The sequence below is a fragment of the Chlorocebus sabaeus genome, chromosome 3 (genome assembly GCF_047675955.1).
Source record: "Chlorocebus sabaeus isolate Y175 chromosome 3, mChlSab1.0.hap1, whole genome shotgun sequence".
NCBI lineage: Eukaryota > Metazoa > Chordata > Mammalia > Primates > Cercopithecidae > Chlorocebus > Chlorocebus sabaeus.
The window spans coordinates 9283360-9300099 of NC_132906.1; the positions used below are offsets into that span (position 1 = coordinate 9283360).

General features: G+C 36.9%; 1 protein-coding gene and 1 non-coding gene across 11 annotated transcripts in view; one reads left to right on the forward strand and one right to left on the reverse strand.

Moving 5' to 3' along the window:
• The window catches only part of KATNAL1 (katanin catalytic subunit A1 like 1), a 163536-nt gene that overhangs the window by 128481 nt on the left and 18315 nt on the right, over positions 1 to 16740 (reverse strand). For all 10 annotated transcript variants that reach the window (XM_073013148.1, XM_073013149.1, XM_037986856.2 and 7 more), the window contains 2 exons: positions 10660 to 10835; positions 7470 to 7630 (listed from right to left, as the gene is read on the reverse strand). In XM_073013148.1, coding sequence (XP_072869249.1) covers positions 7470 to 7630; positions 10660 to 10821 — 323 coding nt within the window. In that variant the 5' untranslated portion in view covers positions 10822 to 10835. The remainder of the gene's footprint in view (positions 1 to 7469; positions 7631 to 10659; positions 10836 to 16740) is intronic.
• On the forward strand, positions 9145 to 9247 carry LOC119620132 (U6 spliceosomal RNA). The gene has a single exon (XR_005236596.1). It is a non-coding gene; the product is annotated as a U6 spliceosomal RNA (small nuclear RNA).

Sequence of the window (16740 nt, forward strand, 5' to 3'; positions counted from 1 at the left end):
GTGGCTCACATCTCTAATTCCAGCTACTCAGGAGGCTGAGGCAGGAGAATCGCTTGAACCCAGGAGGCGGAGGTTGCAATGAGCTGATATCTCACCACTGCACTCCAGCCTGGGCGACAGAGCAAGAATTGGTCTCAAAAAAAAAAAAAGAAAAAGAAAAAAGGGGCACTGGAGGACAACAGATGTATACTACACATTAAACAGCAGTTTGCAAGGAGGAGGGGAAAATGACAGTCACTAACATGCAGCAAGGCAAAGATCTTTTCAACAAAAATGTAAAAGTAACGTGTTATGGCTCCATTCTGACTTACCACTATCTTGCTCCCACTACTTAATCTTTAATAAATTATAATTTCTATGTTTCAGTTGCCTTTTCTGTAACATTAAAAAAACATAGAAATGCCAAGTGTTTAAGCACTTATTGTATTACATACCTAGAACTGGAGAATGGAAATTTAAGAGTGACCACTGAGTTCTATAAAATAATACAAATGCTCCCTAGAGAAAACTTACATAAAAGGAACAACAACAAAAAAAATAACCAAATGGAATGTCCTCCCACCCTTGGAACACATTAGATCAGAATTTAGACCCTGAAAAACACACTCTGTTCTCAATCTCAGATAGTCTTGCTTGCATTCTTCTCCTTGTTGAAACGATTGCACAAGTGCTCACATCTCCATCTGCCCACCTCTCTACAGCCACACCCTTACATGCCCCTGCCTCCCTGCTGTGACTCTGAGCCAGCTGCCCATGCACTCCCTGTACATGTGCATTAGATCTCATCTCCTCCTGTCACCTAATGGCACTGCTCCAGTAGTTGTCCATCTAGCCCCACGCATCATCAACTTTCTACCGCAGCATTCCCACCAGCTTACAAAGCTCCTGTTATTCCTTTCTCTCTAAAACAACAAACCTCAACGACTTGTCTTCCCCAACTGGCACTCACTTTCCTGGCTCCCTTTTTCAGCAAGACTCATTGAGGGAACTGTGCATACTTATTGTGTTCGGCTCCTCGCTCTGCATTCTCTGAACCCATTCCATCATTCTCTACCATTTCACCAAAACTGTGCATCAAGGCCACCAGTGATCTCCTGCTGCTACATCAATGCCAGTTCTCAATCCTTATCCTATCTGACCTACACACATTTGATAACGTAACTTAGAATCTTTAAGCCTCAGTGTCTTCTTCTGAAAAATAGGGATGATAATAATAGTACCTATTTTAAGGATGGTTACGAAGATTTAAAAAGTAACCATGTAAAAGCACAATACCTGGTTCACAGTTAAGAACTCACTAAATGTCAGTTATTAGTGTGCTTAATCAGCCCTGCTACCCAGGTTCCACTCAGTCTAAAAATAACAGTCCATCCCATACCTCAGAAACAGAATTTTAGAAGATAATGAGACTCCAGAATTGTAAGAAAAATGAGTATAATCTCAATCTGCCAATAGTATTAGGCAAATAACCTATTCCATCATACAAAGCATGACCTTAAAATTTCTTTGTCATTAGTTGCTGATGATTCTGAAATAACTACAAGAATCTCAATCTCTCTCAAAGTCTGGTTCTCATTTCTAACTCCTATTCAACAGCTTGATCTAGATATTATCTGCTCCAATTTTTCTCTCATTCTCTATATCTCATTAATCACCAAATCCAGTCCATTCTAACTCTGTAATGGCTTTCACACCCATCTACAAAATCATAAGCCTAAGAGAGCAGGGAACATGTCTGTTTCGGCATCCCACCGTATGTGGGACAGCACCAGGCACAGGACTAGGCATGTTAGAGGCCGGCATTCTACAAAGCAATCTCACTTCAATATACGTTTTACAGAAGGGAAAATGAGGTATAGAGAAAGGAACTTGCAGGATCACTCAATTAGTAGTGGAACTGATAGAAAAACTTGCTCCCCAGCCTTCTAATCCCAGGAAAATAACTGAGCCAGAGCCTGGGTGAAATACCTGTATGCGGGAACGATAGTTTATTCTCTATCAGTACTTGACTTTAACCTTAACTGATCTTTTTCACTGCAAATTGGGATATAAAATACTGTCAGTTACTTAATCTCTCTGAGTACCCAAAGAAACATAAGACAACAACTTTAATGCCAAGTCAATAAAAATTTCCTCTTTGCTGATTTTCTACTGAATAGTACTAATTTGATCCAAAAAAAATAAATCAATCTTCCTATCTATATGTTTACAGAAACACAGTATACCATTCCCCTTGGTTCTTGAGAAGGCCTATTAAAGTTTTAGTGCGTCTATAAAGAAGAAATAAAATGATTAATTTCAGGCTTGTGTATCCTATTCTTACTGCTCTCTCTCCCAAAAGATGCAACTTTGAAAGACCTACCACTTGGAATAAATTGGTACTATATAGCCATTATAAAGAACAGTATGGAGAGTCTTCAAAAAATTAAATAGAACTAACTTATGATCCAGCAATCCCACTTCTGAGCATACAGCCAAAGAAAATGAAATCAGTGTGTCAGATCTCTGCACTCTCATGTTCATTTCAGCATTACTGGTAATAGCTAAGATATGGAAACAAACTAAAAATACATTGACAGAAGAATGGATAAAGAAAATGTGTGCATATATGTTGGGGGCGGGGTATGTGTACACACACACACACACACACAAAGAGGAATATTATTCGACCTTAAGAGAGGGAAATCCTACCATTTCCGTGTGGCAGGTGAAATAGGCCAGATGCAGAAAGACAAATACGACATGATCTGACTGTGTTAGTCTGTTTTTTTGTTTTTGTTTTTGTTTTGCATTGCTTTAAAGAAATACTTGAGGATGGGTAATTTATAAATAGAGATTTACTTGACTCATGGTTCTACAGGCTGTACAAGCATGACACCAACATCTGCTTGGCTTATGGTGAGACTTCAGGAAGCTTACAATCATGGCAGAAGGCAAAGGGGGAAGCCAGCATATCACATGGCAAAAGAGTGAGCAAGAAGGGTTGCAGGGGGCAGTGCTACACTCTTGTAAACAATCAGACCTCATGTGAACTGAGCAAGAACTCACTCATTACCAAGGAAATGGTACTAAGCCATTCATGAGGAATCTGACCCCATGATCCTGTATCTCCCACCAGGCCCCATTTCCAACAATGGAGGTCACATTTCAACAAGGGATTTGAATGGGACAAGCATCCAAACCATATTACTCACTTATATGTGGAATATAAAAAGAGTCAAACTCATAGAAAGAGCATAGAGTGGTTATTACCAGGGGCTAGGGGAGAAGAAAATGAGGTGATATTGGTCAAACAGTACAAAGTTTCAGTCACACACGGTAAGTTCTGGATATCTAATGTAAGCAAGGTGACTATAGTTTACAATACTGTATACTTGAATCTGCTAAGAGGGTAGATCTTAAGTGTTCTCACCATAAAATGAAAATGAAAAACAAAAGAAATGTGAGGTAACTGATATGCTAATTAGCTTACTGTGATAAGTACTTCAAAACACATATATATATCAAATAATCAACCTGTATACCTTAAATATGTACAATTTTTAATTGTCATTTATACCTCAATAAAGTTGGGGGGGAAAAGGACCCACCATACTTATTTTTTAAGCTCAATGAAGAATAGTTTATTGAATATATACTATGTTGAATACTGCTGCAATATAGAAAATACTACTTTCATGGCTTCAGGTATCACTGGAAGAACCAACTCATTAAAGAAAACGTAGTTAATAAGCCTACATGTAAACTATTATAAAATCATTTCATTAATACAAGAAATATTTTAACTTAGGACACTAAGAATGAGCTAGAGACTTCTTCTCTTTGGAGTTTAATTCTAAAACTGCCACTACCTACCATCATGATCCTACTTTTGTAGCTCAGTTTACTCACATTTAAGGCAATGAATCAAAATTTTAAAATATTATTTTGATTTATCCAAGCGACTGCTGGTGATTTAAACCTTAATAATGATTAAATTCAGCAGATTCATGACACAGAAATAGAACTTCAAACAATGTGGCAACACCACTGATGGAAAACCACAATACACAGATTACCTCGGTATGCAGCAACAGGGATGGAGAAGTGTCTGTTAAATGTCAATGAAGTGAAAAGAACAGAATCATAAACAGGGCTACCAAATTAGTGGCTAATGCCAATCACACCAGAAGCATCTCTGAAATGCTTTGTATAAAACAAGGTAAATTACAAGGTGACAGATAGCAAAAAAAAAAAAAAAAGAAAAGAAAAAACAAAACAAGTAAATATATTTTCCTATTGACTTAAATTGTAATTTCAGTGTGGTGCTTGCTTGGAAAGTTCTTTTTAGTTACCCTTGAAATATCAAAATTTCATTAAGCATTTTCAGTTTGTTTATTCTTCCACCACTACTACTAAGAATGTTAACAAGTAGATAATACCAGGATACACAGATGTGTATCAAAATATACTCATAATATACCCACTGGGTATATATGCAAAAGTAATATAGCAGAGCGCATACAAATAAGACTCCTGAAGATGAAGAGACTTGGGTTCAAATCCTGGCTCTGCTACTTTCTTGTTCAGATGACTTTGGAAAAATTACAAACTATAAGCTTCAGTTTCCTCAACTGTAAATGGGGTTCATAATAATAAATTAGCGATGATAATATGGATACACAGTAACAGTACCTAAACTTCATGGGATCACTTGGGTTTTAAATAAAATAATGCATATAACATATACAGTAAGTGACTAATAATTATTAGCTATCATCCTTTCCCTGGAAATAATCACCAACTGCTTAAGACTTGGACATTGAAAAAGTCATACCCTCTCTGCCAGAGTTCTTGAAATGTTTCAGGAAACTAAGGAATTAGGTAGAATCTGCAGGGAGAAAATAAAAGGACTTGTTTTATGAATGAGGCTATCACTTTTGTTATTCTTGCTATTTCTCTGAAAGAATGTTGTAGTCCTTTATTTCAGAGATGACCATTAATTTTAATTACTTATTACATGCCAGTTGCTGTCTTAATTTTTTTTTTTCAATTCAATTTTTTCAATGAAGCAGAGATCCTCATTTTACAGATAGTGAGACTAATGTTTAGGGAGGGTAAATAGCTTGCTCAAGGTCATAAAGCAAGTAGGTTTCAGAAGCAGAATCCACAATCTCATCAACTGAAGTCAAATGTCTTTCCATTAAACCAAGAATATCCAATGACTATCTACCATTCACTATCGCTAGGTGAAAATCTTATTATATTTGTTTTACATGACCTGGAAAAGAAACAGAGTTTGTAAAACAAGAAAAATATTATACAACTCTAATCCTCCAAAACCTTTAAATCTAAATTTGCAATCTGAATATTTATTTTATCAGCCCTTGCATACATTCTGTGCCACAAACCAGCATAAGATTTAGTTCATCAACGTTCGTCTTACATTGTTAATTGATGAAGGACTCACTGTTTTTGCTTACATAAAAATTTTATTCATAAAGTTTTAAACTATTAATCCCATGCTATTACTCAATGTCTTATATTTCCTTCTCTAGTAGAACTTTGTGGAGTTGTAAGGTGTTTTCTTATTGTTGTTGATGATATACATGGGAATGAAAATCTATTTTTTCCCCAGACAATATACAATCTGAGATTTGCTTTTATTCAGGGTTTCTGATCCACAGAGGGGGAAAAAAAAAAAAAAAAAAACCCACATACAATGGCTATGCATAGACAAAACTTTTTTTTAAAAATTTAGTACAAAGAAAGGAGAATCAGAGAAATATATTCTGGTCCATTCATCTTTCACTTTCATTTAGAAAAAGGATTTAAAAACAAGCACAAAAATAAGTCAGATCTGTGTTATGAACAGTTAAGAAAGGACAAAGCAAAGAAAATAACTGGACTAGTGTCATTCTAGTGATACGTTTTGAGATTAGTATTCATCAACGGGAAAATGTCATCCACAACTTTTTATTCAGTTTGAGCCATCAATATTAGTTACTATCTGCAGACACTGCTGCTTGAAATGAATCATGGTACTCGAGCAATTCAGAACATATATTCCTATATTTAAAGTTATTGTCAGCTTTTAGCTTTAAACTAGAAGTATATTTCAGAATTAATGACTTTCAGTAAAAAAACAAGGTATTTCATTATACATACATACAGGAAAATTTCAAGTTATAGTAGGTTAAAATGTCATTCGTTCAGTATTTTGGAACTTCCATGGTAACAATGATATGACTCTTAAAACACTGCCTTTCGAGGGATATGGGTTACCTTAGTATAAAACACCTGAAGGTGGTCACATCAGAGGAAAACTACATTGTTGTAGAGCTTAAAAAAGAATCTTCATCTACTGCTTTCTCAACGAAAATCACAAAATTATCTGTAATTCAGTGGAAAAAATCCAAAGGAATTAACCATTTTTCATAGTTCTTAAAATGTTTTCAGAAAATTTCAACAGATTATTATAGCTACTGGCCAAAGGAAAACATATTTTCTATGGTGCAATACTCTGGCCACAATACCACCTCACAATAAAGCAGACAGAAAGCCAGAAAGACCTCAACTCACATCCTGATCTAGCATGATTAGGGTCTCTCAGGTTTCAGTTTCCTCACTTGTGAAACAAATGGAGTTAACTCATTCAATGTTGGTTGAATGCCTACTACGTGTCAAACCCTGCGTTAGCAATGAAAGTTTATTATTTAATTTTTGCTTTAAATAAAACCATGGTCCTTGTCCTTGCAAATCTTGTGAAGTGACAAATAAATGAAACATGATAACCACTATGAACAAACTGCTATGTCTGGGCAAATCAAAAGAGGCTGCAGAGGGGATAGTCCATTGAGTTGAGACTTGAATGAATATGAGTTGTTTAGAGATGGGGATTATGGGTATTCCTTGCAGAAAGAAGAGACTACACAGACAAGATGACAAAAAAGGGCAAAAACAGAGAGAGCTTTAACGTAAATGATGCACAGGCTGGGTATTAGAGAAAACTAGTGGGAGACGCCACACTGAGGAATCTGACTTTAAGCACTAAGCCACTTAAACATTATCAGAAAGGTTCCTTCCACCCTAAAACTCTGGAAATTGACGGTAGGCCCAACCAGGAACATTCAATTTCTCCACCACTTCATCTGAAGTTGTTAGAGTCTTTTCAAGCAAAAAAAGCAAAACTATCCAAGTTTTGATGCTGCCATTATGAAACCTAAAAGACTTCTCTTAACTGATAAATTTTAGGACTAGCAATAGGCATCTATTGTTATTAGCGTAATAAAGCATTCTAAAAGCAAGATATATAACAAGACATGTACTTTATCAAATACAAAACTGTAAACCTATAAATGTGAATATTAAAAACAGACACTGAATTTACATGTCCCCAAAAATGATTTTTCATACTTTGTTCAAAGCATGCTTCACTGTGAACACCAATTAACTAGAAGCACCTAAAGAGAATATAAAGTTCTATCTACCTGTGTTCTGCAGGAACAGGGGGTGGCCAAACAGCAGGATCCCTAAATGGTTCATCTTGACAGGACACAGGGAAATCTGGAGGCTTGTCGATTTTAAAACTTTCTAAAGTGCTGACAATACTTTTAACTTGTTCATATTCTTCCAATAATTCCTGCCGAACCTTAAAAAAAAAAAGGCTTTATGCTAGAAGCTGTTTAAAGACTTCATAAATTGTAAATAATAAATTGCTATAGAGTGAATGTTTTCTTAATGTCAAAGTATGAAAAATGAATCATTAAAACATTCATAAACACAAAGAACTATTTCAAGTAATACTGAGAAAAGGGCAGAAATTAGTTTGAAAAAACCATAATTCTATACCTTTTAATAAAGTAGTTATATCTCTTTCACAATGGAATTCCATTTCTACCAAAGAACGTGATGATCATTAATACAATTTAAAACAATCAACTAAGTAGGTAACAAGTTAAACATTGCAAGAAATCTAAAATATTGTGCTAAATACTTTTAACATATTTGTAAATAGATTCCAAAAAATTGTAAGCCAAAATTTTCAACAGCATTTCCTATTCCCAATATCACTAAATATAAAACGCCTGTCATGAGTGTCTGAAAGCTAGAAGTGGTATTATACTACGAATTACAAACTTCCAGTTTTTATTTAAATTCTCCTTCACCTGAAATCTGAATTATTTTTGCCTTATTTAAATTATTTTGAGTTCTGAGTAAAGTTTATTTTGATTTCAAAGACAAGGTTTTTCCTGTATTTAAAAAATTTAACTGAACACATACTATGAGGAAATTCTTATGTTTTCAAACTTTGAGCACAAACTCATTTTCAAAAGTAAACAGATAAAGATTAAAAATTACATTCAAGACCAGCCTAGGGAAACAAATTAGCCCAGGCATGACAGTGCAAGTCTACAGTCCTAGCTACTTAGGAGGCTAAGGCAGAAGGATCATCTGAGCCCAGGAGTCCGAGGCTACAATCATGCTACTGCACTCCAGTCTGGGCAACAGAGCAAGACTCCAGGTCAAAAAAAAAAAAAAGATAAGAAAATTATAATTATAAATCATTTTAAGAATTGTTTTTTCTTTAACCAGAAAGCAAGTCATACTGTAAAGCAGAGTATAAAAAATTTTCCCTCATCTTTATATTGAATAATATATTAAAAGGAACATATGAAGGAGTTACAGATCCAAAGAAAAAGCTAGGTAAAATTCAACTGCTAATACATGCAATTACACAATATGCTACACTGGAAGAAATGTAATTTCAGAACCCAGTGGAAAGAAACATAGTAGAAACGTCTGAGTAGAAATGGTCACTATTTAACATACACAATTCAGAACATGTCAAAAATACTTCCATAATAGATTAATAAAATACCCTGCCTAGAGCTAACAGGAAGGATAGAAGAAAACAACTAAAAATTTGAGCCTGAGTTGGAGCAAGTATATTGTTCTCAATCAATATAATTTGGTAACATTTAAGTTGGAAAATAAGTCAAATTTACCCTCAAAACTTAGGAAAACATCAATTTCTGACTAATGGAAAAACTAGAAGAAATACTTGAAAGGCATTAGTACATAAAATGGAAACTTCAAAGAAATACTTGACTTAGTACTCGTAATTTTTAAAAGATTTAAAATTTTAACACCAAGTGGGGAGTGGTCTGCATTGGCAGCACATATACTAAAATTGGAATAACACAACAAGACCAGTATGTCCCCTGCACAGGATGCACACAAACTCCTGGAGTGTTCCGTAGTTTTTTACTTAACATTTTCTAAAAAGGATGTTATGTTGTTTCAGTATAACAGGTGAAAACACAAGCTTAAATAATAAACCCTTATAAAACAAAAGCCAATTTTGTTTAAACATCACTGAAGATGCTTTATTTCCTTAAAGATCTATTGCTTATAAGTATGATTTGTTTAAAAAAAAAAAAAAAATCGTTTTTAAAAGTTACAATTAATTTGAAATTGGAGCAGCAAAGCAAGAACTATGCTAAAAGATACCGATTAAAACATTAAATTTAAAAAACAGTAAGTGGGTAAATTAAAATTCAAGTTTTTATTTAACTGTCTTATTAATCAAATTATATAGTCAAAAGACAACAAATATAGTAATGTTTTTTATTAGATTACTGACTCATCTGTATTTTTAAGGAGACTTTCAAAAGAGTTTTGCAAAATGGGTCAAAACAACAAGTAAATATGAAAGGGAAAAGGGCAAGTATGAATACTTTATTTCAGGTCCAGCACAGTGGCTCACATATGTAATACCTGTGCTTTGAGGGACCAAGGCAGGAGGATCACTTGAGGCCAGGGGTTTGAGTCCACCCTGGGCAACATAGCAATACTTAGTCCTTACAACAAAATCTAAAAATTAGCTGGACATGTGGTGTGAACCTGTCCCCCTAGCTACTTGGGAAGCTGAGGTGGGAGGATCGCTTGAGCCCAGGAGTTTGAGGCTGCAGTGAGCTATGATGGCACCACTGCACTCCAGCCTGGGTGACAGAGCAAAACCCTTTAAAAAAAAAAAAAGAAAGAAAGAAAGAAAGAAAGAATGGGCCAGGTGCGGTGACTCACGCCTGTAATCCCAGCACTTTGGGAGGCTGAGGTGAGTGGATCACTAGGTCAGGAATTCAAGACCAGCCTGGCCAACATGGTGAAACTCCGTTTCTACTAAAAGTACAAAAATTAACTGGGCATGGTGGTGCATGCCTGCAGTCCCAGCAACTTGGGAGGCTGAGGCAGGAGAACTGCTTGAACCTGGGAGGCAGAGGTTGCAGTGAGCCAAGATCGTGCCACTGCACTCCAGCCTGGGCAACAGAACAAGACTCTGTCTCAAAAAAAAAAAAAAAAAGAATGAATGAATGAAATACTTTATTTCAAAAGTTTGTAGTCACACAATTAGGTAACTGATCATGAAAACAGAACAAAGTAAAAGTAGATTCAATTGGAATTAAATATCTTCAAAACATACCTCATGAAATATATGATCAAAAAACAAAACATTAACTAGGTAAGATACTAAAATATACAAGAGCATATTTTAAACATAGTTCAGTATTCAGATAAACAGGAACTATTTCCATCTCAAACTCATTTTCCAACTCTAATCTCTCAAGTAAAATAGGGTACTGCCGTCCCAACACATCTAATACTTTAATATCATCTTACCTGTTGCCATTTGCCTTTGATAGCTGGATCTCTGACTGACTGGCAATGTCTCTGAATTTGCTGTATCACTCCCTGGTAATAAACCATTGATGAGTCGTAATTTCCAAGAAGGGCATATTCTCTTCCTTTCTTTGCATTATCACAAATCTCAGCCAAATTCATCTTCTTTCAGATACCTAAACATAAAATATAATGACTTTTTAAAGTTTTCAGCACTGACTTTAAAACATTTATTGTTCTTTAAAATATGTTTAAAACTACTTTTTTTTGAGTCAGAGTCTCACTTTGTTGCCCAGACTGGAGTGCAGCGGCGTGATCTTGACTCACTGAAACCTCCACCTCCCAGGCTCAAGCGATTCCTGAGCAGCTGCGACTACAGGGGTGCACCACCATGCCCAGCTAATTTTTGTATTTTTAGTAGAGACGGGTTTCACCATGTTGGCCAGGCTGGTCTCAAACTCCTGACCTCAGGTGATCCACCCACCTCGGTCTCCCAAAGTGCTGGGATTACAGGTGTGAGCCACTGTGCCCAGCCTAGAACTACTTTGAAAGTCAAAACAGTTACCGTTCTTTTAGGTTATCTGTATGCATCTTATAATACTAAACAAAGTTTTCAAATTTGGAAGTATAAAGGAGATCATAAAAGAACACCCATGGAAATAACAGGGAGAGAGGTTACACAGCTCTGAACTACTGATTTACTTACAGGTACATAAAATTGGACACTAGTTTTCCTTATTCCTTTATAATTACCATAGGCTGCAATAATAGATGAACTTGTTTTATTCAATTTATTCTTGACAACATAAAAAATATGAGTATCACATAAATATATGAATATATTTTCTACTGAAGTCAGTTGAAACTGTAAGAACTAGTTCTCACTAAAACTTCTTGGCCCCAAGAATAAAAAGTTATACTTAAAGAATAGATTTTAAAGACAGTCTATAGTTGTTCATGTACCATTTATACTCATGTAATTGCCTCAAATTTAAATCTAAGCAAACACCTATAAATTAAACTCTTTGAACCCCAATCTGTAATCTTCTAAGACCTCATGATTCTCTATAGCTTTTTGGCCATGCAAATAACTATCGTTATTTTCCTTTCTATAAGATGTTAGTCAGAATACCCTCTAAATTTCTGGGTTCCACTAAAGCTCTCCAGTCCAGTAATTCTGGCTTTTCTTCCAGGCTTTCCAAAAGTCTCCTAGAACCATCCAAGGCTTCTATGCAAAGACACTTTCCTCCCAAGACTAAAAAGAATAGAAGTCCAGAGATACAGGAGAATGATATCCTGAGAAAGAGTCAAAATTGCCTTCCGATTTCCAGGAACAGTAAACCAATGAATACACATAAAGAAGAAAATCAAAATACTACTCTATGACTTATTCAGGGAATTAAACTTTGGCTTGGGGAGCCTGACTCTTCCACTCTGACTCTCAATCTCTTATCCGTTCTTCAGGAATTCAAAAATTCTTCCTGAAAATTAACCATCACTAGTTCTAGGCATTTCAACTGACTCCAAAACATTTTTGAAAACAAATGTTTATGTGTTTGGCATGTTATTTTCCCCTTACAGGTTCCATGAAGGCAGAGTTATATTACTTGAGAACCACACTGCAGCAAATAGTACACTACTAATATGGTTTGGCTCTGTGTCCTCACCTAAATCTCACTTAAATTGTAATAATTCCCACGTGTCAAGGGCGGGACCAGGTGGTGGTAAACGGCTCAAGGGGGTAGTTTCCTCCACGCTGTTCTTGTGATAATGAGTAAGTCTCATGAGAGATCTGATGGGTTTCTTTTGTTTTTTTAGATGGAGTCTTGCTCTGTCGCCCAGGCTGGAGTGCAGTGGCGCTATCTTGGCTCACTGCAAGCTCTGTCTCCTGGGTTCATGCCATTCTCCTGCCTCAGCCTCCCAAGTAGCTGGGACTACAGGCGCCCACTACCGCGCCCGGCTAATTTTTTTTTTGTATTTTCAGTAGAGATGGGGTTTCACCGTGTTAGCCAGGATGGTCTCAATCTCCTCACCTCACAATCCGCCCTCCTCTGCCTCCCAAAGTGCTGAGATTACAGGCGTGAGCCACCGCGCCCGTCCGAGATCTGATGATTTTATAAGCGTCTGGTATTCCCCCTGCTGGCATGCATTCTCTCTCCTGCCCCACTGTGAAGAAGCACCATGACTGTAAGTTTTCTGAAGCCTCCCCAGCCATGCAAAACTGTGAGTCAATCAAATCTCTTTTCTTTATAAATTACCCAGTCTCAGGTTTTTCTTCGCAGCAGTGTGGGAAAGGACTAATACAGCAGACCAGTACCAAGAGTGGGGTGCTGCTACAAGGATACCTGAAAATGTGCAAGTGACTTTGGAACTGGGCAACAGGCAGAGGTTGGAACAGTTTGGAGGGCTCAGAAGAACACAGAAAAATGTGGGAAAGTTTGGAACTTCCTAGAGACCTGCTGAATGGTTTTGACCAAAATGGTGACAGTGATATGGACAATGAAGTTCAAGTTGAAGTGGTTACAGATGAAGATGAACTTGTTGGGAACTGGAATAAATGGGACCCTTGTTATGCTTTGGCAAAGAGACTGGCAGCATTTTGTCCCTGCTCTAGAGATTTGTGGAACTTTGAACTTGAGAGAGGTGATTTATGGTATCTGGCGGAAGCAATTTCTAAGCAGCAAAGTGTTCAAGAGGTGATTTGGGAGGGGGGAGTTGCTCTTAAAAGCATTCAGTTTTATCCATTCACAAAGATATGGTTTGGAATTGGAATTTATGTTCAAAAGGGAAGCAGTGAATAGAGGTTTAGAAAATGCATAGCCTGACAATGCAATAGAAAAGAAAAACCCATTTTCTGGGGAGAATTTCAAGCCAGCTACAGAAATTTGCATAAGTAACAAGGAATCAAAAGCTAATCACCAAGACAATGGGGAAAATGCCTGCAGGGCACGTCAGAGATGTTGGCAGCCCCTCCCATCACAAGCCCAGAGGCCTAGGAGGGAAAAATGGGTTTCCTAGGCTGGGTCCAGGGCCCCCCTGTTGTGTGCAGCCTTGGGACTTGGTGCTCTGCACCCAGCCACTCCAGCCATGGCTAAAAGGGGCCAAAGTACAACTCAGACCACAGCTTCAGAGGGTACAAGCCCCAAGTTTTGGCAGCTTCCACATGGTGTTGGGCCTGTGGGTGCACAGAAGATGAGAACTGAGGTTTGGGAACCTCCCTCTAGATTTCAGAGGATGTATGGAAATGCCTGAATGTCCAGGCAGAAGTTTGCTGCAGGGGCAGGGCCCTCATGGAGAACCTCTGCTAGGGAAGTGCGGAAGGGAAATGTGTGGCTGGAGCTCCCACTGAGACCCCACTAGGGCACTGCCTAGTGGAGTTGTAAGAAGAGGGCCACCACCCTCTAGATCCCAGAATGGTAGATCCACTAACAGCTTGCACTATGCATCTGGAAAAGCCACTAGAGGCCAGCTGTGAAAGCAGCCAGGAGGTAGGGACGTACCCTGCAAAGCCACAGGGGTGGAGCTGCCCAAGGTGATGGGAACCTACCTCTGACATCAGTGTGACCTGGATGTCAGATATGGAGTCAAAGGAGGTAATTTTGGAAGTTTAAGGTTTAATGACTGCCCTACTGCATTTCAGAATCACATGGGGCCTATATCCCTTTGTTTTAGCCAATTTCTCCCATTTGGAACAAGTGTATTTACCCAACGCTTGTACTCCCAATATATCTAAAAAGTTACTAACTTGTTTTTGATACAGGCTCATAGGTGGGAAGAACTTACCCTGTCTCAAATGAGACTTTGGACTTGGACTTTTGAGTCTGGAATGAGTTAAGACTTTGGGGGACAGTACGAAAGGCATGATTATGTTTTGAAATGTGAGGACATAAGATGTGGGAAGGGCCACAGGCAGAATGATATGGTTTGGCTCTGTGTCCCCAACCAAACCTCACCTTGAACCGTAATAATCACATGTCAAGGGCAGGAGCAGGTGGAGGGATTGGATCACGGGGACAGTTCCCCCCATGCTGTTCTCATGATAATGTGTGAGTCTCATGAGATCTGATGGGTTTATAAGAATCCGGCATTTCCCCTGCTGGCATTCATTCTCTCTCCTGCAGCCCTGTGAAGAGGTGCCTTCTGCCATGATTGTAAGTTTCCTGAGGCCTCCCCAACCATGTAGAACTGTGAGTCACTTAAACCTCTTTCTTTATACATTACCCAGTCTCAGGTATTTCTTCATAGCAGCATGAGAATGGACTAATACAACTACTTTTAATTTCAATGTCCAGTGGATCTATCCACAGAATACAGGACAACCATGGAAAGTCTCATCTTCAAATTTAGAATATTAACACAAAACAATATGGTCTTACTATAATGAGTAATATGTAATTAACAAATCCAGTAGAAACAAAGATGCTCTACAAATTATTTCTCTTTAAAGTCATTGTGAAACAAAAGCGTTAATCCTGCTCACAAGTACAGACACAAACTTATGAAAGATAAAAATATCCTGATACAAAGGAGGGGTTGGCAAACTTTTCCTGTAAAAGACCTGACAAGTAAATACTTTAGGTTTTGAGAGCTAACAAACAAAATGAAGGATATTATATAACTACTTATATAATGAGACAAAAAATTCCATAATTCTTATCGATGCAATTCAAAATATTATAGAAACAATAACAGAGTACAACTTTCTGTAAGACAGGTTGACTAAGGAGAAGACTGAAACTCTTTCTGAGGACAATATTTCACTTAGTTGGGATTCAAAGTTAGTGTTCCCTATCATGAGAATCAATCACAAATGTTCACACATTCTAATGTTTACCTTGAATACAATAAATTTCATGTTTGAAAATGTCTTTTTTCAAAAGTACTAATTAGGTGCTACTTTATACTGATAGTAAATCACAAGTATATGATTTCAATTCAGCATAATCATTGTTTGGAAGGCATTTAAAGGATTTACTCTTCTCTTAGTATTTACCTTTTTGCATGTCATTATTTGCAGATTAATCATCCCAATTAAAGGTTATATAAAAAGTGCCTCAACTGCACAGTTAAATGGAAATTTCCTTGGCACTTACATCAAGTTCTAAAACATGCTGCTGAAGCTGTAGTTTGAACTCAGAAAACACACCTATTGCAAACTGCATAGGAATGGAGACCTTACTTCTTTGTTTTAACTTATAACAGCATGGAAAGCTATATAAAATGACTTGATACTACTTGTGATTCAAAGAATAGTGGTTGCCATTGAAATAACTTTACTGCAGTATTAGTTTTGATACAAGAACTGTTTTGTCTTGTAATTTTAGGTTGAATTCATTAAGAAATACTATTGAGTCTGCATCACAAACCGATTTCTAAAGCCATTCAGCATTCAATATTCAGATTGACAGCAGTTTCTCACATTCAGAAAAATTTCAATCTCACTTCTAAATTCAAAAGTTTGCAATAAAACCTTACAACTAATAAGCCATCAAACTGCTGTACAGCAGGGCAAGTGAAAATATTCAGCTTCTATTTCTGACAAAAATTCCTAGAACTGACAATGGCTAGGTCCACAAGAGCAAATGTTGACACTACTGGTTCAATATTACATGATAGATTCAAATATTCTCTGCAAAATACCTGCTATGAAATAAAATAAGTAACCATAGACTCTAAACATCTTACACTTTCACAGCTTTATAAATTTGTCCACCTGAATTTTTTCTACTCTACACAAATTTTTACCACCATCAGTTATGATGCATCTTAGCAGACTACACTTCACTCAGGTTGCAAGCCATTAGTGTTTTCCTAACTTTTTGAAATATCTTTAGCTATTCTACACACACTATTCATTAAGATTATTTAATAACTTCAAACTTAGCCTTGACTTTTCAAATAAACAACTGAGCAGTATTGGTAACATCTGTCAACTCATCAAAAGCCAAGGAAATCCACTCAAAATCATTTGCCTTGTTTTTTAATTGATTATTGATGTCCTCAATTCTTTGAGTAATTCTTCTTGCCAAAAGACTAATCGTCTAAGTTTACCTTCTCCGGATACAATTCTGCGCCTGTTGT